This window comes from Pleurodeles waltl, chromosome 4_1 (genome assembly GCF_031143425.1).
Source record: "Pleurodeles waltl isolate 20211129_DDA chromosome 4_1, aPleWal1.hap1.20221129, whole genome shotgun sequence".
NCBI lineage: Eukaryota > Metazoa > Chordata > Amphibia > Caudata > Salamandridae > Pleurodeles > Pleurodeles waltl.
Genome location: NC_090442.1, coordinates 426,540,097 through 426,566,014, shown reverse-complemented (window position 1 = coordinate 426,566,014; position 25,918 = coordinate 426,540,097). Strand labels below are relative to the sequence as shown.

Genomic DNA, 25,918 nt, shown 5'->3' with positions numbered 1-25,918 from the left:
TATCTCTCACTGTAAAAGCAGATGCCACACTGGAAAATGTAAAGTACAGCGGAAAAGCTTACCTTGTGAGAGTCATGCTGGTAGCAGAAAGCAGCAGTTAAGGGGCCGAACTCTCAGCTGCAGCAGCATGCCATGTGTTAGCATCAGACATGCTGTTGAGAAGCAAACTAGACTCTGCAGGTGGGGCTCAGGGCTGAAAGTGAGGCTTGCAGAATGATGCAACCCACACCTCGTAAGCCACTGCATCAATCTTGTCTGCTCCCATTTAATTAGAATGTCAATATAGGCTATGAGCACACATTAAAGAAAGAGGGAGCAACTGTAGTATGTGAGTGCCACATAAGAAGAAAAAAACAAACCATACTCAGGTACAACCATGTTGTTGATGGTGTCTCCAATGCAAACTCTATGTATATAGATTATAGCCGCGGACACTTACACCACCTTTTGTTATTAGCTCAACTGCTGCCTGACTCCAAGATAGCAGCAGTCTCACAATTGCCAAGATAAGCTTGATATTTGAGCTACTGGTGGCGCATGGAGGAGGGAATAGGGGGGCCGAATTGGGGGACAGAGACGAACTGTAGAGAGCCATAAACGAGCACAAGGCAAGTGCTGTGCAGGCCAAGCTAAGCTCACTATTTGAGCTACTGGTGGTGAGTGGGAGGGGAAAGTGGGGGGAGCAACATGGGAGACAGAGAGCAACTGCAGAGAGCATAAACAAGGACAGTGCAACTGCTGTGCAGGCGAAAGTTAAAAAAAACATTCCCCAAAAGCAGTTGAAACCAGCACTTGGAGCTTGGTACTCTGGATAAAAGCAAACACATGAGGAACAGGGGAAATAGTATGCTACAGCCAATAGAAATGGAGGAAACGTAAGTGGCAAGCACAAGAACTAATGAAAAGCAAGGGCGGGATGTAAGCCCCTTTTAAGATTTATATTAAATACAATAGGTTTCACAAACACAGCACAAGCGCTGTGCAGGTGAATCCTAAAAAATTAGACTAATGTGTGATACACAAAATGAAATGCAATGGAAAACAATACAACTACAAGCTGTAGTAATTACCTGCCCTAACAATTTAAACATTCGGCAAATGCTAATGTAACATATTGTTAGATACCTTACAATAATATGCATAGATGGTAGTAGCTCATTAAAGTTTGCTTGTAATTAGGTTATTTGTTAGTGGCTGAAATGGTATTAGAGCAAGGGTGTAAATGTACTATGAACATTAAGTTGATTTGAAGTATCTAAATATAACACTGTGAGAGGAAGTAACCAGTAAAGGTGTCATTTACTGCAGCTTCTATTTAGGAGCCTGCTCAAAGGCTCCTTTTCTGCTCATAGTTAAAAATAAAAACATGATTGGCAAATAATTTTGCTCTGTGACCCATTGTCTCCTCCTACGAGTTCATGTAAATGAATAAAATGGATTAAACACAACCAGGGTTAAGAGAGTTTAGTTATCTTTAAATAAACTGAGATAACTCTAATGAGTAGAGTAATTCACTTAGAGCCTCAAACTTCTAGCTTCAATGTGCTCTTCATAATAATAATGTTCTTGAAAACACAACATAAAAGTCAAATATATTTGTATTCATTATCTAAGTTTTTTTATATACCCTAACACTTATTCCAGAGGCAGCAGAGTGCTAAAAAGAAAACTGTTTTGTTAAAAGTGGAGCCTCTCAAATACAAGTTGCTGCACAAGTAACTATAAGGTGCATGAGGTCATGTAGGGACTGGATTATCACTGCCAGAAGTGATCAAGAGGATGTGTGTGAGTCATATAGGGCCTGATTCACAAAGAAAGTAGTAGTCAGAATCAGGTTTCCACACTCTGGGCCAGATGTAGCAAGGCTTTTGCGCCTCGCAAACAGCTTAGATCGCTGTTTGCGAGGTGCAAAAGCCACATCGTGATGCCCATTCCCATTTTGCGAGTCGGTAAGCTGGTTACCGACTCGCAAAATGGGAATGCGAGTCGCAAATAGGAAGGGGTGCTCCCCTTCCTATTTACAAGTCGCATCGCGATGCAGAATTGCTTTGTGACGCGAATGCGGTCGCAAAGCAATTTGCAGTTACCACCAGTGTCACACTGGTGGTAACCCATTCGCAAAAGGGAAAGGGTCCCCCTGGTACCCCTTCCCTTTGTGAATGGCTCTGAAAAACTGAAACTGACACGTTTCATTTTTTCGTTTGTAATGCATTCCTTTAAGGCAAACGGGCTGCATCACAAACAAAAAAACTGCTTTATTTAAAAGCAGTCACAGACATGGTGGTCTGCTGTCTCCAGCAGGCCACCATCCCTGTGAGTGCTGCGACTCACAAGGGGGTCGCAAATTGCGACCCATCTCATTAATATTAATGAGGTGGGCCTCTGCGACCCCCTTGCGACTCGCAGATGGTGTCAGGGACACCATCCTGCATCTGGCTTTGCGACTCGCAAATTGCGAGTCGCTCAGACTCGCAATTTTCTAGACGCAAAGCCGGAATTTCCTACATTTGGCCCATAGTACTGAGAAGGTCATGTGACATTCCCAAATGGAACATATCTTCATAGCCAAGTACTTTGAAGAGGCGGAATAGGATTCCCTACCCGAAGGCCATTTTTAGGGTCAAGACTGCAAGAGCATGCGCTAAACCATGCACCTCACTTGCGAGACACTCTTGTTTACAAAAAGGGCTTGGAGCCCGCTTTTACTTATGATTTGTGTGCTTCAGTGTATCACTTCCTAGCAGCCTCCTTAATTCGCCAGGGATGGGCAAACGTCACTTCCAAGACTTTCAGTGGAGCAGGGATCCAGGAAAGATTGATTCAAGTTAATCAGTGCCCGTCTGCTGCTCCCAACCTGCCCCCCCCCCCCCCACTCTCCCTATCTGCTGCTCCCTACACTTTTTTTCCTTCTTTAAATTCACCTCCTAATGTGAATGTGTGAATGGCACTTAGAGGTAAAACAGACATCAGTGAAGCCTTCTGATAAAAAAGCCTCTTCAGGCAGACACATTGTATTAAAGCCCTCCCATCCTCCTCCTTCCATCTGTGGTCTTCATATTATTGCTAATCATTGTGTATTGCTGGACTGGTTTTAAATTCTTTCTGTCCCAGTTGTACAAATGGTGTTCACCTCCTGTGAATAAGGACAATTATTAGAGGTCATGGGGGATTATTGTCCAGGCACTATTCTCACACATATCACACAACCCGTGGCCCCACTAAAAAAAAGTGGTGTCCGCAACTTGTGAACATGCAGCATTAAAAGAAAGAAATAGAGAGAGAACGAGATTAAGAGCTGTGGCAGAGCTCTCCTAAGCATATCAGCCATCCCCCGAGCCCTACCCTGCCCTCAACTTGCAATTGAATGGCTCAGCTGCTCATTTGGGACCATGATAATCCACTATACCAGTGGTTCCCAACCTGTGGGCCGGGAACCCATGGGGGTCCGCGAAGCCTCCTCAGGGGGTCCGTGACTGCTTAGAAAATTTAATAAAATTAGGTTCCAATTATCAGTAATGAATCAGTGGGGGTCCCTGGTTTCCAATAATGAGTCAGTGGGGGTCCCCGGGCTCCAGTATTGATAAAATGGGGGTCTACAGAAGTCAAAAGGTTGGGAACCACTGCACTATACTATACTCCAGGCAGCACCTGAACAAGTGGCGTGTGAAGGACCTGCCTGCAAGACTTCTCCATGCAGGTTTATGGACACACTGTATGGACTGTGATCCGACAGCCCAATCTGTGTATACATTAACACCACAGACCTACTTGGTCTCCAGTTTTTTCCCTGTACATACAATGATCGCCCTCCCATGCTTGAGAGGGGGGTGGCATGGAGGCATCAATGCAAGATCTTTCAACATTTCCAGATCCAAGCATAACTCGTCTAGTTAAGGTATTTTTTAAGTGCATTCTGGGATTTATAGACCTGTTTATCCCATTAAAAAATTGGGGCTATAAGTCCCAGAATGCAAATAAAAGTATCCAAAGGGGTGCCAAACTATGGTACTGTACTGTAGGAGGCGACCAACTGCTGTGTGCCATTGAAGGTGAGGCTTGGTATCGTGTCTTCTGTCATACACTTGGCCACTTTAAGAGGTGTGACCTCCTCAACATGAGGAAGGCAGAAAGCGTGTCAGTACAGTGCGTTGCCAGGATGGGCAGCGCATCCAAGGCTCTCGTTCCCACAAGAAATAAGTCTGCAGTGCTTCACCTGCTTGCAGTGGGTGCAGGCACAAGCATGACAAGAAGCACATGCCTGTGACATGCATGACGCCCTCTGCGTCCATTTTCAGCTTGATCAAACATTGATCTAACCGTGGCCTTGATGCACACTTCTTTAATAGAAAGCAAACCCTCTGCTGGACTCCCGTGCAGTTTTCTCAGTGAGCCTTGTTTGAGATTGTAACCCCTTTCATTTTCGTGCTCAAAGTTTGGGATCACTTCTATTATTGTGCTTACATCGCTGTTACAAAGACATGGGTGTGTGCGCCACCGAATGCGCTCATTTGCCTTCTTAAACTTGGATTTTCACATTCCTCTTCCCTGTAATGTCCTTATTTGCAGTTTCCTATCAATAAACAGTAGAAAATCCCATTTACTGTTGCAACGCGCACTGTTTTTTTTATTACATATGCTGGTTATGCTTTGTTCTTTATTATTTTTTTCACAGACATGAGCAAAATAGCATCACGAAATAAGTGAACTTAAAAAGTTTGTTTTGTTGATTATATTAATGTAACTGTTTTATCGAATATAACTGTAATAATAGTTGTACGTCGTTTATATATCACTGTTCGGAGCGGGTTATATCACGGTCTGTGGGTATTAAATTGCCTAATAAACTGTTTGTAATGATTAAACTAGAACGAGTCGAGGGGAACAAAGTATCATCATGACATGCCTGAGCCTGCCATGGTGCTTCAGTATGTTAATGTACAGGAATAACAGCAATATTTGAGCTCTGTTTACACACGTACACGGAGTGTCTTCCTTTGTTCGAAAAGGACATTATTTTGTCAGCTCTGTCTCAGTGCCCTTGCAGGCGCATTCTGGCTTTGCAGCAGAAATATAAGACTGCTGTCTGAGAGCCGTGACTGGCCACACGTCCAATGTGACGAAATGTCTGTGAGGATCCATTTTTGCTGATCTCCCAACTGATCTTCGCAGGTCTTTCCATGCTCACATTGTGAGGTGTTGGACTACCTCAGTAGGGTAAGGTGCCTGCTGAGGCGCCTCGACTGCAGCCTATATGTCACTGGCTACATTAAATGAGTGCATACACTATTAGCATTGCGTATGAAAGGACAGTCATTTTTAGGGTCGAGCCTGCGTTGCATGCGCTCGCGCATGCGTATCGCAGCGAGACGCTTTTGTATTTAGAAAAGGGCTCGGAGCCCTCTGAACTTCACGTCAGTGTTTTTTATTGGTTCGTGGGGATTGCCTAATAAAATCTGCTTGCTTTCATTAGTCGAAGGCTTGCATACGTCATGCCTTTTCCGGTGGCTAGCCCTCCTCGAGCGCAGCGACCAAGTACAGAAAACATGCGAGGCTCGCTGTTTTCCATCGGGCTCGTGGACTTCTTTTTCTCTAATTTACGAGCGCGATCTCGCTTAGCAGAAGTCGAGCGCTTTACACAGTTAATTTCACTTTTTCGGGTTATGTACATAAATGCACTTTTGCCCGATAGGTGAAAAGTCGGGTTAGGAGTTTACAACACGATCAGCTCTAACATGAGCAAACGCGAGACCCGTTGCATTGTAAATGCTTGTTATATGTGGAGTCCTCTTTATAATGGCAATAGCACAATCACCATTACTTCCGGGTTCAACTTATTAAGTCTGTGCACTTCCCCCTAGCCATTCAGCAGCTGCTTAAAGTAATTTGTATGTTATATATAAGCGCACAATCTGTCCACTCAACACTACACAGTGGAGGCTTGTAATACAATCACAGCTTCTCCATCTCAAAATCTCTGAATTTTGGCAGTCACCTGACTCCATCTGTGCACGGTTGCTCAACTAGGGGTTTACTCACAGGTTGAAATACACTGATCCACTCAGAGCCTTAGTCGCGCTTTTAAGTACACCACTTTTAGAATGAAATTGCATATCCTATGGTAAACGTGTTTGTCTTCCAAACAGAAAATATAACAGTGACCACGTGAAATGCAACCTGGCACTGCGAGTGAACATTTTGCATTGACTTGTGCCCACCTGAAAATAGCAAAAATTGGCCACTGCAAAAACTGCATTTTACACCAGCTGAGCAGTGATAATGTTAGTCTAATTTGTGGTTTATAAGGCATCGTCTGCCCTAGTGAAATCCGTGTTATTTAGCATATTGGTGCAGAACTGTTGTAGTGTGGTTATGGAAACAGTCCAGAGTTTGCTTATGAAGGAACTCCACTTACACAACCGAACAATGAGTGGCTATTATTTCTACTATATGTTGCGTATACATTTTATTTTGTGCTGCACCACAGAGGAACTATCCAGTAAGGATATTACATAGCCCCTGCCTTGGGACAAGAGTACCACTTTATGTCAGCAGGCAGAGAAATGTGTTGCAAGCATTGGCAAAGCCAATAGATCTTGCCTATGCAAGATCTATTGGTTTTGTCAGCTTTTAAATATGTTCTACAGCAGCATAGTTGCTGTTCAGCATGGCTGAAAGTTAAAAAAAAAAGGCATAGCGCTTTTATTATTTACTTTCATCCATGCTGCACAGAAGCCACACTGCTGAACAACAGGCAAAAAAACATTCATAAACCAAGTAGCTCTACTATCTGGATTTGTAATTTGTTAGCCATGTTGTACATCAGCAGGGCGTTTGTGCAGCATGGATGAAAAGCAACTGCTATGATGTGGCCAACAGTAGCCATGTCATAGCACTTTTTTTACTTTCAACCATTCTGCACAGTAGACACACAACTGTACAACATGGCAAAAATAAAATAAAATACTGAATAGCTCTGCTATTTGGCTTTGACAAAGGTTGTTTTACCATGTTCTACAGGAGCCATACTGCTGTTGAACATGGCTTAAAAAATACTGACAGTGTGAACAGATCTCACATAAGCGAGACCTATTGGCTTTGTCAATGGTTGTTGACTTTGCAGGGAAAATACTTTAACCCATAGATAAAAGCCCTTCTCTTACACCCCATCCAAATCTGGGGGTGATCCATTCCCATTCTCAACAAGGAAGGAGATTTACAGTCACTCTGTGTAAGAATAAAATGTGATCATTTCCAGAGTTGAAAGGGGAATGGGAGGAGTTTGTGAATGCCAGTATTTTTTAAGGCCGGAGCTTATACTTATTGTAGGGCCCTCTGCTTCATTTCTTTCGATACTGTCACGTGCCATAGGCACCTATTTCAAAGTATTACAAAATAACGTACTCCAGGCAAAAATGAACATGGTGTCTGGTGCAATATAGTTCTCTAGCACTGTAAGCAGTTTTCTTATTATTTAATAAAACAAGCTTAAAGTCTGTACATAAATTTTTCTGAAGGAGAGCAGAGGCCTGGAAAGCGTGACACGGATGGTGTGATGGTCCCTCTGCTTACCGCCCCCACCCCGCAACCATACCCCTTGATGCCCTTGTTGAGTTGCAATTGATAGAGAAAGCAAAATAAACCAAATTCAGAAACTAGTAAATAGAGCTCTGGAACCTGCAAAGCTCAATATATATCTTGAGAGGGGAGAGCTCTAAGACCATAGGAACATATTTTGGATACCTAGATAAAACAATTGCTGAATGTAAGTAAAATGATACTCCTTGTCTAAGAAAATCCTTTTGGAAAGGAAAGCAAAGACACCCTCATGCTACCATTTTAGAGTGAATTTTATATGTAGGCAATTTTGAATTTACCCTGAGACTTGGTATTTGCCTTTTGACTCTTTGCTTTATCTACTTGAGGTTAGCAATGACAACGTGGAATTTGGTTTATTTTCTCTTTGGAGTATCACCTACAGGCTAAATATGAGAACTCTGTATGTTTCCGAAGGAGAGAGCGAACAACTACATTTTTCTGTGCTGGAGCCCTCTTTGTTCAAAGCGTGGTTTGGAAATGAACTGTAACCTCGCTACTTGAAGATGTATGTCATGCTGGATAAAATATCAGCTGTTAGAGCCAAGTCTCTTTCCAAGTCTAGACAGCAGCCTTTACTTCATGCCGCTGAAAGTGTATGGTCTCCCTCTGGATTTCTTCCCATCATCAGTCTTCAGAACACCTGCCTCCCCTGGAAGTATTAAAACATCTACCATAAAGAGGAAATCAGGGAAGCACTGGAAAACGTGTGTCAGAGTTTTGGCTCTGGTGTATAGAAGTTACAGCGGAACCAGGGATTCCCTAACAGGCCCGTGGATATGTGCACAGCCCGTGAGTCTGACATGCACAATGAACACTGAGCAAGAAAAGCAATAGGACGTGCATCCATTGTTGAAGCAAAGCGTTACAGACTCCCGGGGGATTACTATAAGGCTGTTGCTAATATGCGTTTCCAAAAGCCCGGATATAACGATTGCACTTCAGGAAGTCACATTGCATTGTAGTGTTTGTGAAACGTCATTCGTCAGTTGCCTCACTTCATTAATACGTTAAATTGAACCTTATGTTTAAGTAGAACAATAATTTCAGCACATGTTATTTGCATATTTATCGTACAATTATAAATCTGCTTGGAGTGATAACAGGGCAAGGGATGTGCATTGTGCCTTCGACTCTTCGCAAAAAAAGTAACACAAACCTACATTCCTAATATGCTCAAATGTATGTTCTGCCCATTTTTATGGGCGAGCACAAAGTGCTCCGTCCATTCAGTAATCTCTCTTTGGGCTTGAAACCACGCGCATGCCACATCAGTCACTTACATTGGTTTGTGGGCTTGCCTTTTAAATTCCGCTTGCTTTCATTTGTGAAAGGCATGCATAGGTCATGCCTTTTCCAGTGTTTAGCCCGCCTACACGGCACCAGTAAAGTACCAAAAACATACGAGGCTCGATGTTTTCAGCCTGGAATCCGAACTACTTTATCTGTTTATTTTCCACGCAGGGCGATTGCGCTGCATTTTACATAGCGGATCGCGCTGCATTTTTAAAAACTTTACAATGCTAATAGCTCGAACTCGAACAAATGCGAGACCCGTTGCATTGAAAATGCTTGTTAAATTGGGTCATGTAGACAGAGCAGGGGGTATACAAGGCTAGGGGGTCTTAAAATTGTGGGTCAACTATCCCAGATGTAGATGTCAAGTCTGCAGCAAGGCTTCCCACCATGGCAGCCTTCATGACCACACAATGTCACACGAGAGAAGCAAGTTGCATCTTACAGTGGAACAATAGGAAACACCAGACCATACACACAGCACCCCATCCCAAAAAGTATGAAAACCCAGGTGTGCGTCTGATGGATGGCGTATTTAGTCCAAAGTATCATCAGAACTTACCATTCCCAAAAAAATACTGAGGTCTCTGTAAATCCCATGCCAATGTGGTCACTGCAAGCGATACTCACCCGTAAATGCACAACACGGCCTATATCATGACCTCAAACACACTAGAATAAGGATAGGTCATGGAAAAAACAGGATACATTGGCTACACAAGACCAAAGGATGCCCTGCAAAGCAACCCATATTGTCGTGATATTCTGCTAGTTTAAAGATATAGGAATACAGCAACATTCCTGATATCACCAGAAGATGAGTTAGACCCTCGCGATAATGACGAGCCTTTCGCCGTGCAGCATCCGAGGGGTATGCAAATGAGAGCATGACAGACGTCTTTGTGAATAAAAATGATCGCAACACACCCAATCATGCTCCCTCCCCCAGTCATAGCCCAGCAGTGCCTCAGCACGCCTTATCAAGGGCCTTCTGTATTCCTGGAACCAATGTACACCATCAAGATCGTACTCACTCAGTCACCAAAGCTAATGCAGTACCTCTTCAGTCTGTTCTCAGATCTGAGCTGCAAGCGGGTGCAGAAGCAACCTCTGACACGAGGACTGAGCATCACGTTGTCTTAGGAGGAGCTTGTTGGGAAAAATTGAAGAAATATTCAACTGAACAGCAAATGCAGAGTTATATATGGCCATGTTGGCCATTTACTGCTGCTGCAGCTGGCCGGTCGTAGTATCAAAGGACCAACCTTTTACATCACTCCTGTACATGACATAACAATTGAAGGGCAGGTTTGAGGCTGATTATTAAATAGATATCCAGAAGTAAGGTGGATCTCTTCACCTACGGTTCAATATATGCTTTATGAGGTGGACAATTGAAGATGTATGTGCTCCCTTGAGTAATTTTAAAAATATGCTATCCTTATTGTAAAAGAAACTTTTTCACTTGCAACTCGCAGGAGAGTCAAAATAGTCATGTGTCACTCCCAATATTTCAATCACCCTGCACCACAGTATCTGGAATGCCCCATCATATATTTATTTGGACTTCATGGATGTAAAGTCACCAAAATGTCATAGGGTATGAAGTCATATCCTACACCGTATGATCCACGACAATAGCACAGTGTTGAACCATTATTGCACACTTATCCCTTCAAAAGCCTCCTATTTGCTGTTCAAGGTATAGGGGAAAGTCGAGGAGTGGAAAAAAGTGCAAATGGCTTGCAGATTGTTATTTACTGTGCAGCCTGCTGTTTCCTTCATGATCTTGCCATGCAACCCCTGGTCCTAGAGGCAGTGCCAGGGGTACCAAACAGCACGCCAGCAGTAGTGCGTGCTAACCTGTCTTTTCAATATTGATGTCCTTGTCACATTTCTAGTTCAGCACGGACCAGGCCAGGTCAGGAGTCAAAGGAAAGAAAAATGTATGATTTTGCTTCTTAGAAACATATCATATTGCAAATAATACTTGGTCTGGCGAATATAATGTATTGTGTGTGTGAAAGTATAGTTCAATTAAACATTAAACACCTTCCTGAAAGACCCTTACCTTGGATGGGTGTGTGTCATAAAATGGTGTAACTAAGCATGCAAACGACACGTGTATATAGCCTGATTCACAAATAGTATGTCATACATCAGTGCTGCAGCTTGTATGTGGTAAATGTGTGAGTGCCCCCTCACTTCCTGCAGGTCCTGTATTCACAAGTGGGCCCTGTTTGTTGTTGGAGGGCCTGGTGGAGTATACAAGTGTTGGCACAGCATGGCCACTCATGCATAATGAAGCACATAGGAAGTATTTGTCCCCTTTTCCCAGCATACCTTACTCTATCCCAGGTCCTACCTGCTGTAGGAGAAGCGAACACCATGTTTGGTGGCACATCTGTCACTCAGGGATTCTCCTGCATCTCCAAAAGCCACGGTCCTGGCCAGACCCTTAGTTCTGAATTTGTACATATGACTCTGCCATGGAGACAGACTTGGAGAAAAACATGGACACATTGAGGTAGAGTTTGTTACTGCTATGCAAAGTTACATTCAACATATTTGTTCACGCAAAACAAAAGTTAAAAACTGAATCAATTTACATTAACGCTCATTGTGAGCGTAGATATTGAGGTACAGACCTCCATCAGCGCAGAAAGTGGTCTCAAGTGAGCCGTACTTACTTTATTGTTTTTCCTCAGTATGGCACTTCTCTGATTGGCAACATCTGTGCCAAGGGCTGCATATGAACGGACATCCTTTTGTGAGTAAAACCCTCCTCCCTCTATGCACATGTTCTGCTTACAAACTGCCCCGCGTGTGCAGCATAAGGTAGACACATGCCTTTGTAGGTACAGTTGCGCACTGAGAATCAGAATATACACAATGCAAACCTTTTTTTTTATCTTCTGTTTGAATATTGCATGGACAATATGAAATAGTATAAGAATACGTCTCTTGATCTTTCAGTCTGTCTAGAGACACGCTTTGATAAAGTCAGCAAGGAGTACAGAAAAAGAATGGGCTTCGGGACAGCCAGCTTCCGATATTGATTGCTTTTCCTGTGTTTACATAGGTTGCCTTTGCTTGGTTGAACTCTGTCAAAGCCCTGGCATTGTGTCGATGGTTACAGTTTTCCATTTGTGTTCTTATTAAGTTATGGTGATGGGGGTAAAGTAATTCTTTCGTGAGACTAGACTAGACACGATATGTGGTCCTTGATGCGTTTACCTTGTTGACACAAAAACATTTTAATCGCTGGTTTATGCCATTTTTGTTTGGTAAGTGCTTCTGGTTTGGCTGACTTAGCTTGCTGTATAAAAAAAAAGAGTACTATTAACTTTCACCCATGCAAATCATTTATTTTACTGACAACACAGCGTTTTCTCACTATAAAGTAAAAGGCACATGCATCTGTTGGTTTTATGAAACTACTTGCCCTTTGTCAGCATTATTTACTATGGAATATGTTGCTGTTTATTCCTTTTAAGTGCACCACTTACAACAAAGACTTTGTCTTCTCGTCTCCTCTTTAGAACGCTCTTCTTTAACAGTACAGTTTTACTATGCTAGAGCAGTCTGTTCGGGAAAAAGCCCCTACTTCTATCTTCCGGATTCTTGTAGGCCAGGATCTTGCTTCATAATAAGATTTTCTTTCTAGAATAGATGAGGGCAACAACCTGAATGTCGCTGAACTGTTACCGAATGCTTCCTGTAACAAAAAACAAGGCCTAGTGATTTTGTCAATGCCTGTTCTCACATTATGTTATCATTTAGACTCCATGAAACAGTGGAACAAGTTCAGAGTTTCTCTCTGTTTTAAGGTACAAGAAGCTAGATTACAGGGCAAGTGTACATCTAGAGCACTGTGTGCCTGTTTGCAGGAAAGGTAACATAACAAGTACATTCACATGCTGTGTTGGGACTATGGCTTGAGCCACTGAATATTTGCTTAGAGTACAAAGTAGAAAAAACAGATTTTGTCTTAAATTCGCGTGTATCTTGTTACAATGGTGGTGCGTTTTTTTCAAGAATGTGGAACTCTAGACCTTTAGCATCATAAATTGTCCAAAAATGTAACGATCTCATTCTTAGTCAATATCATATATTGTGTTTTTTATTCAGGCAAATCACTTGAGGCCTGCTGGCTATTGGACTGAGAAGAATGTCTCTGTTGATCTTCCATAGTATGAAACATAGGGCTGACTTGCACAAGCGTATGATTATTCTAAAATAGTATGTGTCACATCTATTTTTAAGAGCACACATTATACTGAATATCCCTAGTATACACTAAACTGTTTACGTTTGAAGATGTATATCGTGTACATCAGATATGGAAAGTAAAATGAATTTATATAAAAAATACGCCTCCTACAGTGCCTAATATTTCTGTAATAAATTGTCACTGAGAAAATATAATTACATTTGTTTCTTGTTTTAATTACTTTAGGCGGAGTCGTAGGCAGGATGTGAAACATGGTAACCCTATGACACAGTGCCGAGGATTCAACTTGAAAGGTAAGGCACAGAGATTCAAAACGCAACAAATTACAATCAGTGGCACGACTGTAATTTAATTTGTAAATATCTAATTTATACTTATCATAACAGTAACCCACATCTAACCACTGCTTAAGAAAATAACACATTGTACACTCTGCTTCACACTGGATTCGGTCTTATAGGAGCAGGTTGTATACATTTTATAGCAAGATCAACACATTCTTTTTAGGTCCATCAAGAATAATGTCGAAGTGATTGTCAGTGCTCTGACAAGTTGCTTCATGAGCTGCGTAGTATAATCAATAGCCATTTTGGGTGGCAAGTGTGAAATAAGAAACGTTTTGCAGCTACTAAAGGCAACACCTCAATTTCTTCACAGTTGTTTAAAAAGAAGGTGAGCAACTTTTTTTTATAACCTTTACTAAATTGGGAAATTGTTTTCAAACCAAGAAAATATGTATAATATCCAAAGTCCGTGTTGCTTTATTTCTTAATATGCTAGGGTTTTAAAAGTCATAATGAGGCAAACTTTTAAAATACAGTTGTGTTTGCAATTTCTAGGGTAATAAGTGAATATCCTAAGTATAATGTTTACCGTGAATCAAAATCCAAAACAATTGTTTTACAGTTGGAAAAAACATTTAACTTTCATGTCAATTTAAAAGAAAGTTGAGAGACATTTTGCTAATCAAGGGAATATATTTAAGTATTTCATTTGGTATTGTTGTCTATTCCTAAATGAAATAAAATGAAATAACATTTCTATTTAAGATTGTTGTCTAACATATATATATATATATATATATATATATTACGTTTTTTGTTATTTAACACAAATCTAAAAAGAAAACAGTCTGAATAACTGTAAAATACATAATTTTATTTCAATGATTTTATTGTGAGAACATGAGCGGTTCCAATAAGGTTCAACTACTGTTTTAAGTTTAACTGATATGAGAGATAAGGTTCTGAATTTCAGCCCCCATACTTTCACATGAAAAAGGTGTTGTGGAATCATAACGGTGTAGGTTTCTCACAAATAAATATGGCTCATATTTATGGGAATTGGTGTAGGGCAGCAACACAAGTGTTCTTGTTGTGCTGCCCTACACCAATGTGAGAGGGCAGGACTACATGGAATTTATGAAATATGGTGCTTTCCTGTCCTTTCCTGCTGAGCTCACACACAATTGGCTGCCTAGCGCCACTGCAGGCACCCTTATACCATGGTGCAAGGATGCCTGCGTCGCATGCAGTATGGTTTTTGTGCAAAAAGGGGCACCTTCCTGTACAAAACAATCCAGAGAGGTTGTTTCCTCTTCCTGCATCTGCTGCCGCAGCACACATGCAATGAGGAAAAAACGAGGAGAAATTAAAATATTTCTCCTTGTTACACCTGCTCTGGGGAGGCATAACGTTTTTGCGCTGCCCCAGGTTTAGGTGATTAAGTAAATCTGGGGCAGCATCAAAACCCATGGGTGGTGCATGGGAAAGCTTACTGCAACGGCCATGGAATGCCTCCCTGGCATAGAGTAAGACAATGCAGCGACTTGTGCTGTGCTGCTTTGTCTTACTCCATATCTCTGAGGCCATGCAAAGCCACACAAAGTGGCTTTGCATGGCCTCATAGATATTGGTGAGAGGCTTTTGCTTCTGGAGCATCAAAAAAAATGACACTCCAGTGGTGCAAGCCTTTCAGAAATATGCCCCTTTATATGGAAAGTTATGGAAACTAGCTAGCATAGCACTTATTTATTTTTTTAAGTTATAAAAGATGTACTGCACCTGCTGACCCCAAAACTTAGAAGAAATGCGTGATATCTAGAGGTAGTTTGTTGTCTTAGGGCCTGATTTAGAGTGGTGCATCACAAATATGACGGATAACTTGTCTGCAATATCACACATGCCATTTCATATAATGCAATTGTAATATGGCAGACAAGATATTCATCAAGTTTGTAAAGGAGTAGCCCATCCTACAAACTCTAAATCAGATCCTTAGTTACCACTGTTGACATAAGGGAGGGAGTGGAATTAAAATGGTAACCTCACCATAAATGCAACAACATTTTTTATCCAGTTTCAAAAAAGGTATTGGTAAATAAATGAAAAGTAGATACATACAAAATATATATAACGTGTATAATATAATATAATATAGTATAATATAATATAATACATATTAATATAATATAATTGAACACTTTTATAAAAATAATATAAACTATGCACATATAAATATATAATATGTTTTTATCTAATTCACTTAAATAAACCGAAGGTTACAGGGATGTTTTTGGTAGGCTCACATTTTAAATGTACAAAACTGTAGAAATGTACCTGTATTAGCTAGAGGTATTTCAGAAATTACAATGATTAGTACCTTACAGAAGGGGACCTTCAACTTGGGAGCCGGCTTTGTTTGTATCTTTAAGTGCTTCCCATTGAGGTTTAATTTCTGTCAAATGAGTATCATGCCAGAATTAATCCTGCCCTGCGTATTTATTGAGGAAGAGGCCACTGCTTTGTGCAGAATGTCTCCCCAACTTAAGTACCTTTCACTGGGTAACTAGTAAGTGCCACCTAATTGGGTATATGTATAGTGCATCTCTGTTGGAAATGGCCCTTTCTGCAGGATTATCCAAAAACCTTTTGTGTTTCTCCTCCTGTTTTTCTGACCCTCTTTATGTTGGCTTTAGGACTCTGGACACTTTATAATTGCTAATCAATCTGCTAAAGTACACATGCTATCACCTCTAAAACTTAGTATAATTGGCCTACACCTGTTTGGCTTATTTAATTTACCTGTAAGTCCCTTGTAAAGTGATATACCATATACCTAGGGCCTGTACATTAAATGTTACTAGTGGGCCTGTAACGCAGATTGCTCCATCCACAAAAGTAGCCTTTCAAAACATGTCTCAGACCTGCCACTGCAGTGCCTGCATGCACAGTTTACAGTCACACTGACTTGGCAAGTCAAACTACTTGCCAAGGCCTAAACTCCCTTTTTACCGCATCTACGTCACCCCCTAAGGTAGGATCTATATAGCTCTATGGGCAGGGTGTGGTGTATGTTAAAGGTAGATCATATATTATGGGGGTCATTCTGACCGCGGAACCACCGCCAACAGGCTGGCGGTGCTTCCGGGGGCATTCTGACCGCGGCGGTAAAGCCGCGGTCAGAAAAGGGAAGCCGGCGGTTTCCTGCCGGCTTCCCGCTGCCCCAGGGAATCCTCCACGGCGGCGCTGCAAGCAGCGCCGCCATGGGGATTCCGCCCCCCTTCCCGCCAGCCTGGTTCTGGCGGTTTCCACCGCCAGAACCTGGCTGGCGAGAACGGGTGTCGTGGGGCCCCTGGGGGCCCCTGCAGTGCCCATGCCACTGGCATGGGCAGTGCAGGGGCCCCCTAACAGGGCCCCACATAGATTTTCAGTGTCTGCGTGGCAGACACTGAAAATCGCGACGAGTGCAACTGCACCCATTCGGAGCCGGCATCCTCGTGGAAGGGGGTTTCCCGCTGGGCGGGCGGGCGGCCTTCTGGCGGTCGCCCGCCAGCCCAGCGGGAAACTCAGAATGACCTCTGTGGTCTTTTGACCGTGGTACGGTCTTCTGCCGGTTCCCGCCAGGCCGGCGGCTTCTGCCGCCGGCGGGGGTCAGAATGACCCCCTTTATGTGTTACATGGGTTGGTAGTGACAAACAGCCTATTTCATTGTTCACTACTGTGAGTGGTGCCCCACTCATACCTTTTCATTCTGAATTCCTTTATGTACATGTATCTGGTACGTTCTGATGTATAAGGAGTAGTGGGGTCATGTTTGTTATGTTTGGAATGGTAGTGAGAAATCCTGCTAACTGGTTCAGGTGGATTTTACATTCCTATTTTGGAAATGCCACTTTTAAAAAGTGGGCATTTCTTTGTGCTTATAAATCTAGTGCTTTGCAGCCTGACTCCAGTCTACACAGAGAGAAAGCTCCACTTTGACCATACTTTTCAGACAACCATCAGTCAGGGAGGGTTAGGTGTGACAGGGTTACATCTGCATTCATCTACATACTGATGGTCTTCCTGGGCTGGGAGAGGCAGAGGGCATTCACACTTTACACTTGTATATGCTGGGTCCTGCCCTCACACAAAGGGCTTGTTTACCCCCTACTGATGTCTGGAGCCAGAGTACGGAACGCGGAAAACTCCTGGAACTGGTTGGACTTTCCTGGAACCTTCTCCCACCTTCTAGAAGCAGGCCTCCAGGGTATACATACAGTGGCTCTGACCCAATGATTTTTAGAGCACTTTGGAACCGGGGCTGAACTTCTGCAAGAAGGACTGCTGGACTGCAAAAGAGACTCATCTGGACTGCTCTTCTGTGGTTGCCCTGCTGCTGCTTGTTTGAAATGCAATGTATGAACTGCAAGGAATAAGCACTAAGCTGTAATGGAATTGAAAGTAACAATAAGGGCATATGCTTAGTAATATTGACACTACAAATCCCATAATGCCCTAGACTACATATAAAGCATAGCTGTGTGAACTATCAATGACTGTGACCACTTGAGAAAGACTTGATGTCAAAACGCATCATGATGTTAATTGTTGCATTACCATTAAACAATACCGGCTGTTGGGGTCTCTGGGTGTGCAGCGCTTCTTTCTCCTTTTGGTTGTTAAATTACTGAGGGGTTTTGGGGTCCTTTGCCCCTACGCTAGTACCGGCAACAAGAGTGCGCCACTTTTAAGACCTCGTTGTGTGAATACTGACTTTACAGTGGCTGCTCCCAGTGAGTTTGAACAGCAAATGGGAGATGAGATACTAATCCCCTGAGCACTATATATTTGGAGACGGCGGAGTGAGCTATTTCAAGAGCACCTAGCGAAATTTGCTTTTCCTAGGACATGCTTGTAGGAGGCTGGACTGGCTTGTAGTGAGTACCTAGGGGTACTTGCACCTTGCACCAGGCCCAGTTATCCCTTATTAGTGTATAGGGTGTCTAGCAGCTTAGGCTGATAGATAATGGTAGCTTAGCAGAGCAGCTTAGGCTGAACTAGGAGACGTGTGAAGCTCATACAGTACCACTAGTGTCATATGCACAATATCATAAGAAAACACAATACACAGATATACTAAAAATAAAGGTACTTTATTTTTATGACAATATGCCAAAAGTATCTCAGTGAGTACCCTCAGTATGAGGATAGCAAATATACACAATATATATGTACACAATACCAAAATATGCAGTAATAGTATTAGAAAACAGTGCAAACAATGTATAGTTACAATAGGATGCAATGGGAACACATAGGGATAGGGGCAACACAAACCATATACTCCAAAAGTGGAATGCGAACCACGAATGGACCCCAAACCTATGTGACCTTGTATAGGGTCGCTGGGACTATTAGAAAATAGTAAGGGTTAGAAAAATAGCCCACCCCAAGACCCTGAAAAGTGAGTGCAAAGTGCACTAAAGTTCCCCAAAGGACATAGAAGTCGTGATAGGGGAATTCTGCAGGAAAGACACAAACCAGCAATGCAACAATGATGGATTTCCAGTCGAGGGTACCTGTGGAACAAGGGGACCAAGTCCAAAAGTCACAAGCAAGTTGGTGATGGGCAGATGCCCAGGAAATGCCAGCTGTGGGTGCAAAGAAGCTGCTACTGGACAGTAGAAGCTGAGGTTTCTGCAGGAACGACAAGGGCTAGGAACTTCCCCTTTGGAGAACGGATCCCTCACGCTGTGGAGAGTCGTGCAGAAGTGTTTTCCTGAAGAAAGACCGCCAACAAGCCTTGCTAGCTGCAAGTCGTGCGGTTAGGGTTTTTGGATGGTGCTGTGGCCCAGGAGGGACCAGGATGTCGCCAATTGCGTCTGGGAACAAAGGGGGCGTCGAGCAAGACAAGGAGTCCTCTCAGAAGCAGGCAGCACCCGCAGAAGTGCCAGAACAGGCACTATGAAGTGGAGTGAAACAGTGCTCACCCGAAGTCGCACAAAGGAGTCCCACGTCGCCGGAGGACAACTTAGGAGGTTGTGCAATGCAGGTTAGAGTGCCGTGGACCCAGGCTGGACTGTGCACAAAGGATTTCCACCGGAAGTGCACGGAGGCCGGAGTAGCTGCAAAAGTCGCGGTTCCCAGCAATGCAGTCTGGCGTGGGGAGGCAAGGACTTACCTCCACCAAACTTGGACTGAAGAGACACTGGACTGTGGGAGTCACTTGGACAGGGTTGCTGGATTCAAGGGACCTCGCTCGTCGTGCTGAGAGGAGACTCAGGGTACCGGTGATGCAGTTCTTTGGTGCCTGCGGTTGCAGGGGGACGATTCCGTCGACCCACGGGAGATTTCTTCGGAGCTTCTAGTGCAGAGAGGAGGCAGACTACCCCCACAGCATGCACCACCAGGAAAGCAGTCGAGAAGGCGGCAGGATCAGCGTTACAGAGTTGCAGTAGTCATCTTCGCTACTTTGTTGCAGTTTTGCAGGCTTCCAGCACGGTCAGCAGTCGATTCCTTGGCAGAAGGTGAAGAGAGAGATGCAGAGGAACTCGGATGAGCTCTTGCATTCGTTATCTAAGGAAATCCCCAAAGCAGAGACCCTAAATAGCCAGAAAAGAGGGTTTGGCTACTTAGGAGAGAAGATAGGCTAGCAACACCTGAAGGAGCCTATCAGAAGGAGTCTCTGACATCACCTGCTGGCCCTGGCCACTCAGAGCAGTCCAGTGTGCCAGCAGCACCTCTGTTTCCAAGATGGCAGAGGTCTGGAGCACACTGGAGGAGCTCTGGGCACATCCCAGGGGAGGTGCAGGTCAGGGGAGTGGTCACTCCCCTTCCCTTTGTCCAGTTTCACGCCAGAGCAGGGCTGAGGGGTCCCTGAACCGGTGTAGACTGGCTTATGCAGAAATGGGCACCATGTGTGGCCATGAAAGCATTTCCAGAGGCTGGGGGAGGCTACTCCTCCCCTGCCTTCACACCATTTTCCAAAGGGAGAGGGTGTAACACCCTCTCTCAGAGGAAGTCCTTTGTTCTTCCATCCTGGGCCAGGCCTGGCTGGACCCCAGGAGGGCAGAAACCTGTCTGAGGGGTTGGCAGCAGCAGCAGCTGCAGTGAAACCCCGGGAAAGGCAGTTTGGCAGTGCCAGGGTCTGTGCTAGAGACCCGTGGGATCATGGGATTGCACCAACAATGCCAGGAAGGCATAGAGGGGGCAATTCCATGATCTTAGACATGTTACATAGCCATATTCGGAGTTACCATTGTGAAGCTACACTTAGGTAGTGACCTATATGTAGTGCACGCGTGTAATGGTGTCCCCGCACTCACAAAGTCTGGGGAATTGGCCCTGAACAATGTGGGGGCACCTTGGCTAGTGCCAGGGTGCCCACACACTAAGTAACTTAGCACCCAACCTTTACCAGGTAAAGGTTAGACATATAGGTGACTTATAAGTTACTTAAGTGCAGTGTAAAATGGCTGTGAAATAACGTGGACGTTATTTCACTCAGGCTGCAGTGGCAGGCCTGTGTAAGAATTGTCAGAGCTCCCTATGGGTGGCAAAAGAAATGCTGCAGCCCATAGGGATCTCCTGGAACCCCAATACCCTGGGTACCTCAGTACCATATACTAGGGAATTATAAGGGTGTTCCAGTAAGCCAATGTAAATTGGTAAAATTGGTCACTAGCCTGTTAGTGACAATTTGAAAGAAATGAGAGAGCATAACCACTGAGGTTCTGATTAGCAGAGCCTCAGTGAGACAGTTAGTCATAACACAGGTAACACATTCAGGCACACTTATGAGCACTGGGGCCCTGGCTGGCAGGGTCCCAGTGATACATACAACTAAAACAACATATATATATAGTGAAAAATGGGGGTAACATGCCAGGCAAGATGGTACTTTCCTACAATGCTCATCAAAGGAGCCTGTGCCCTTTCACAGATTCTCACTAATGCACCCTACAATTAATTGGAGTTGGATCCAGAGGTCAAGTATCATGAGTTGATAAATTGGAAATACATTTTTAGACTATGCCATGCAGTGAAAATAATTTATGGGATTGTTTGAAATGCAATGTGTGAACTGCAAAGAATAAGCACGAAACTGTAATGGAACTGAAAGTAACAACGAGGACAGATGCCTAGTAGAATTGACACTACAAATCCCAAAATGCCTTAGACTACACATAAGGCATAGCTGTGTGAAATATCAATGACTGTGACCACTTGAGAAAGACTTGATGTTGAAACGCATTGTGGTGTTAATTGTTGCATTGCCAATAAACAATACCGGCTGTTGGAGTCTCCGGATGTACAGCGTTTCTCTCTCCTTTTGGTTGTTAAATTACTAGGAGGTTTTATGGTCTTTTACTCCTATGCTAGCATTGGCAACAAGAGTGCACCACTTTTAAGACCTTGTGTGTGAATATATATATCGGGATAAAATACCACAAAACCTCTTAGTAAGATGGTTCACAAGTGGCCAAGAATTCTTTCATTTGGTGAGAGATTATTTGGGCCATATTGGGGGCTACTAGAGCCCTTCTTGGACTGCCATAACAAGTGCCTCCTAAACTACGGATGAAGGTCAGAAATATATATCATATCCACAAAGTCGTCAATGACGACATGCTTATCAGCTGGTGCAGGTGCACGGAGGTAGACCGCTCTCCTTAAAGCTGTGACAATCCAAGAGAAAAATCACACCACACTCTGTGAACTCTGTAATTCCTATATTCCAAAGAAAAATAGCAACTGCACTGATGATTTTCGACCTAATGGTCTTTTTCACGGTTGGTGAGTCCCTTAACTATCTTTGTTAATTATACTAGCATTCCAAATCACCTATTATGAGGCATCATGGAACATGTAGTGCATACAAAAAACTTCTATAATATAACAATTTAGAAAATTGAACAAACATAGCGATTTTGTCAGATAACTATCAGTCCTGTCAGTGTCGCAGTTTTTGCTTACTGACATATTCTTACAGTGCTTATATGATATATACATGTTGATCAGTACCATATACCGCTTTGCTGCTTCTAACTCATAATACTCATTGTTACTTGGTAGCAACAGCGTAGTGGCAAATACTTTGGTCTGACATTTTGTACATTTAGCTTGGTGACAGTATAGTACATCGACAAATTGTAAAGCCATTAAAATTGATACTATGTGTACTATTGATCCCCACCTGGAGCATAGTGGTAAATGCTTCAATCTGACATTATGCGCAATTAGTGTATTGATAGTATAGTACACTGACACATTGCAAAACCATCAACATCGATGCATAACTCTTGTTGGAAACCTTTATTCATATTAACTACTTTTGTTTGGTGGCCAGTCAGTGAGTCTTGCATCAAGTGGTGGTTAGTTGCCAAGGGTACCCAGGCACCATCAGGATTATAATGCAGGCCTTAGGTGAAATATAAATAATGCGGTTACATCTACAAGAAATTCCTACTGACTGGGCAGGTGGTGGTGAGATTGTGAAAAGGTGGGGAATCCCCTGAACTAGGGTATCATATTTAATTCCCAACAACAGTAATCCAGCTCTTCCCAAATATCCTAAGCTCCCAGCCTATTGGTGAACACCTCCCTGCTGCAAACCAAGACAGATGCTGAGGTGTTGCTAAGAACTGACAATGGGTCAATACATGATTTGTGGTGGAAACTTTCTGCAGAGGCATAAATTCACAGTTAAATTGCAAGAAAGTGAAAAGGAACACAGGTGTAAGAAGATCATGAAAGGGCATGGATATTACCATTGTTGTGTATCGCTGACTTGAGAGAAGAAGAGCTCTCGTCAGAGCCATGAGACAGCATATCCCTACTATGAAGAACCAGGTGAGCAGGCTGCTATGAAGCTCCGTAGCTTAACAACACTGCAAGAGCATCTGAAGTGCCAGTGATGCAAGCCGGAGCAGCTCTATCCAAGTATGTTGGGGCTGTGGCTTTCGCCTACTACCGACTTCCATACTCCAGCACTGCTAACTCTGTCCACCCCTCTTCGTAATTTACAGAATGCAAACCTCCACTCATATGCTAGTCTTCAACCTGTGGCAGGATCCAAACACAGAATACTGAGATGAGCACAGGAATCTGGGAAGAGAAAGGGTCTGATTGGCATCCGTTGTTATGATCTGATTGGCATCCGTTGCTGAATCATAGCATGTTAGTGTATTATGTTGCTCTGTGCACAGTAGAACATCAATATCATCCAAGGTTCAAATGTTCTCTTCCCAGTTTCCTGCTCTTGGGCAGTAGTATGTTCAGTTTTGTTTGGCAGCTGTACTGTGATGATCCATTGTATGTCAGCTCAAAGTTGTGATTCTAGCTGCTTGTAATATTAAAATGGCTTTTCATACTACTGCAGATCTGGGAATTATGGAATCAGGCAGAGTAAAAGAAAGAGTAATTGAAAAAGAACTAGAGAAGTTGAGACATAGGAGAAAGTGACAGAGGAAGAGGAGAGAGGGGTGTAAAACTCTCTTACTACTATTACTACTATCAGACCTTGAAACCCTGGGGTTATCTCCGACTGCAGAGAGGCCCTGTACCCACTGCAGGCCATACACTGGACCTTATTTTTTACTAATGTGGGGGATCTTCAGCCGGACTTTCCCCCCCGTTGATTTGGTCAGACCACTCAATGCTTAGCTTTCAGCTTTCCGTACATAAGGCCCATGGCAGAACACAAGGGCCAAGCTTCAAACAAATCAGACCATGGAGAGATATCTCAGCCTCCTCCTTTGCTTCTATTTTTTAAACTCACTATTCCATAAACTTCTCAGATGTTAAAAGTGCGCTATCTAATTTCCTTGACTCTGTAATCTCTACTTTAGACATTGTAGCACCATTATAATATGCATGTGCCACTTCCAGTAGGCCCCAGGCTCCATGGTTCACTGATGAACTGAGCAATAGAAACAAGCCTGCAGGAAATTAGAAAGAAGTTGGCGAAATTCCAAACTGGCATCAAATAAAATAAATTACAAGATAGCCTTAAATAAATATCATTACATTCTCAAGTATGCCCAGAAAATTCACCCTATAAAGCTTAGTGCAGGCAACTCATCAAAAGAACTATTTAAAGTCATAAATGAATTCCTGAAGCCCGCCGCTTACTCTCCACCTAGCCCAGCATCTCAACATCTGTGTGACTCCTTGGCAAACTTTTTTGAGGATAACATAAAGTCAATTTACAACAATGTAGCCCTTTTCCTGGCAAACGGTCAGATTTCTGATGACCTTTCTTCCTGGCACAGCCTCTCTGCCTCCTTTGACGGATTCAAACCAATCACTTTAGAAATGGCCTCAGAGGCCATGACTAAAGTTAAATCAGGGTCTCCTCTTGACCCGGCCCCCCTCATATAGTGACAATATTCTCTGACTCTTTGCTTGCAGAGATCACAGCATTGTTTACCCATTCCTTAAGAAAAGGGGAAGTTCCATAAGTCCACAAGTGCTATCCATCTTGAAAAAAATCCATTTAGATTCTTCAAATCCTGCTAACTATCTGCTGATATCTCTCCTTCCTTTTCTTAGCAAAATGTTGGAACGTCTAGTTGATCAACAACTTTCTTGTTATTTAGAAAGTAAAAGCATATTATACCTGTCTCAATCCAGCTTTAGAGCTGTCCATAGTACTAAAACAGCTTTACTGGCAGCTCTCAACAGCATTCAACTTTCCTTAGACATCGAATGTCCACCTATGGTAGTGCTTATAGATCTGTCGGCTTCCTTTGACACCATCTCTCATTCCATCATGATTCATAGACTCACAGAGATTGGTGTAAAGAGTAATGCCCGGGATTGGCTCCAAAGCTTTTTAAGTAACCGTACACAAACCCTCAACCTTAGCCCTTATAAATCATGAAGCATGCCTGTAGACAAAAGAGTTCCTTCGGGCTCGGCACTGAGCCCTACTTTGTTTAATATCTATGTCACACCTTTGGTTCGGGCTGTCACATCTTGTGACCTTGATGTGATATCATATGCAGATGGCACCCAATTGATCGTCTCTATGGGTCCTAATCCAGATTCCTCCAAGCCCAAATTCAAGGAGTGTATGCGGAATATTGCATTTTGGATGGCACAGAATTGCTTACAGCTCAATGATGGTAAGACAGAGAGTGTGTTATTCAAGAAACCTTGGGTCTGCTGGTCAGATGACTGGTGGCCTCCAGAACTAGGTGCTCACCCTCAACCTAATGCAGTCATTAAGAACCTCAGCATTCTTATCGACAATTGCCTATCGATGAAGGAGCAGGTTGCCTCTACATATAGTTCCTGTTTTGGTCTTTTGCGAATGTTGAAAAAGGTGTTTCAGTGGCTACCACTTTTATACTAGAAGGGCCCTTATACAGGCACTGGTAGTCAATTGCCTGGACTATGGTAACGCTCTTCTGGTAGCTGCAAGCGAATCACTCATATCCAAACAGTAGGAGATGCAGAACACTGCAGCCTGCCTGGTTTACAATCTTCCTCCCCGTACCTCATCTGAGCCCACTTTAAGGTCTCTCCA

General features: G+C 43.2%; 1 protein-coding gene across 2 annotated transcripts in view; it reads left to right on the top strand.

Annotated features, from left to right (window-relative positions):
- The window catches only part of SEMA3C (semaphorin 3C), a 480,273-nt gene that overhangs the window by 435,464 nt on the left and 18,891 nt on the right, over positions 1-25,918 (top strand). For both annotated transcript variants that reach the window (XR_011202287.1, XM_069228681.1), the window contains exon 16: positions 13,349-13,416. Coding sequence is in view for 1 of the 2 variants with exons in the window: in XM_069228681.1 (XP_069084782.1) it covers positions 13,349-13,416 (68 nt within the window). In the remaining variant the exon portion in view is untranslated. The remainder of the gene's footprint in view (positions 1-13,348; positions 13,417-25,918) is intronic.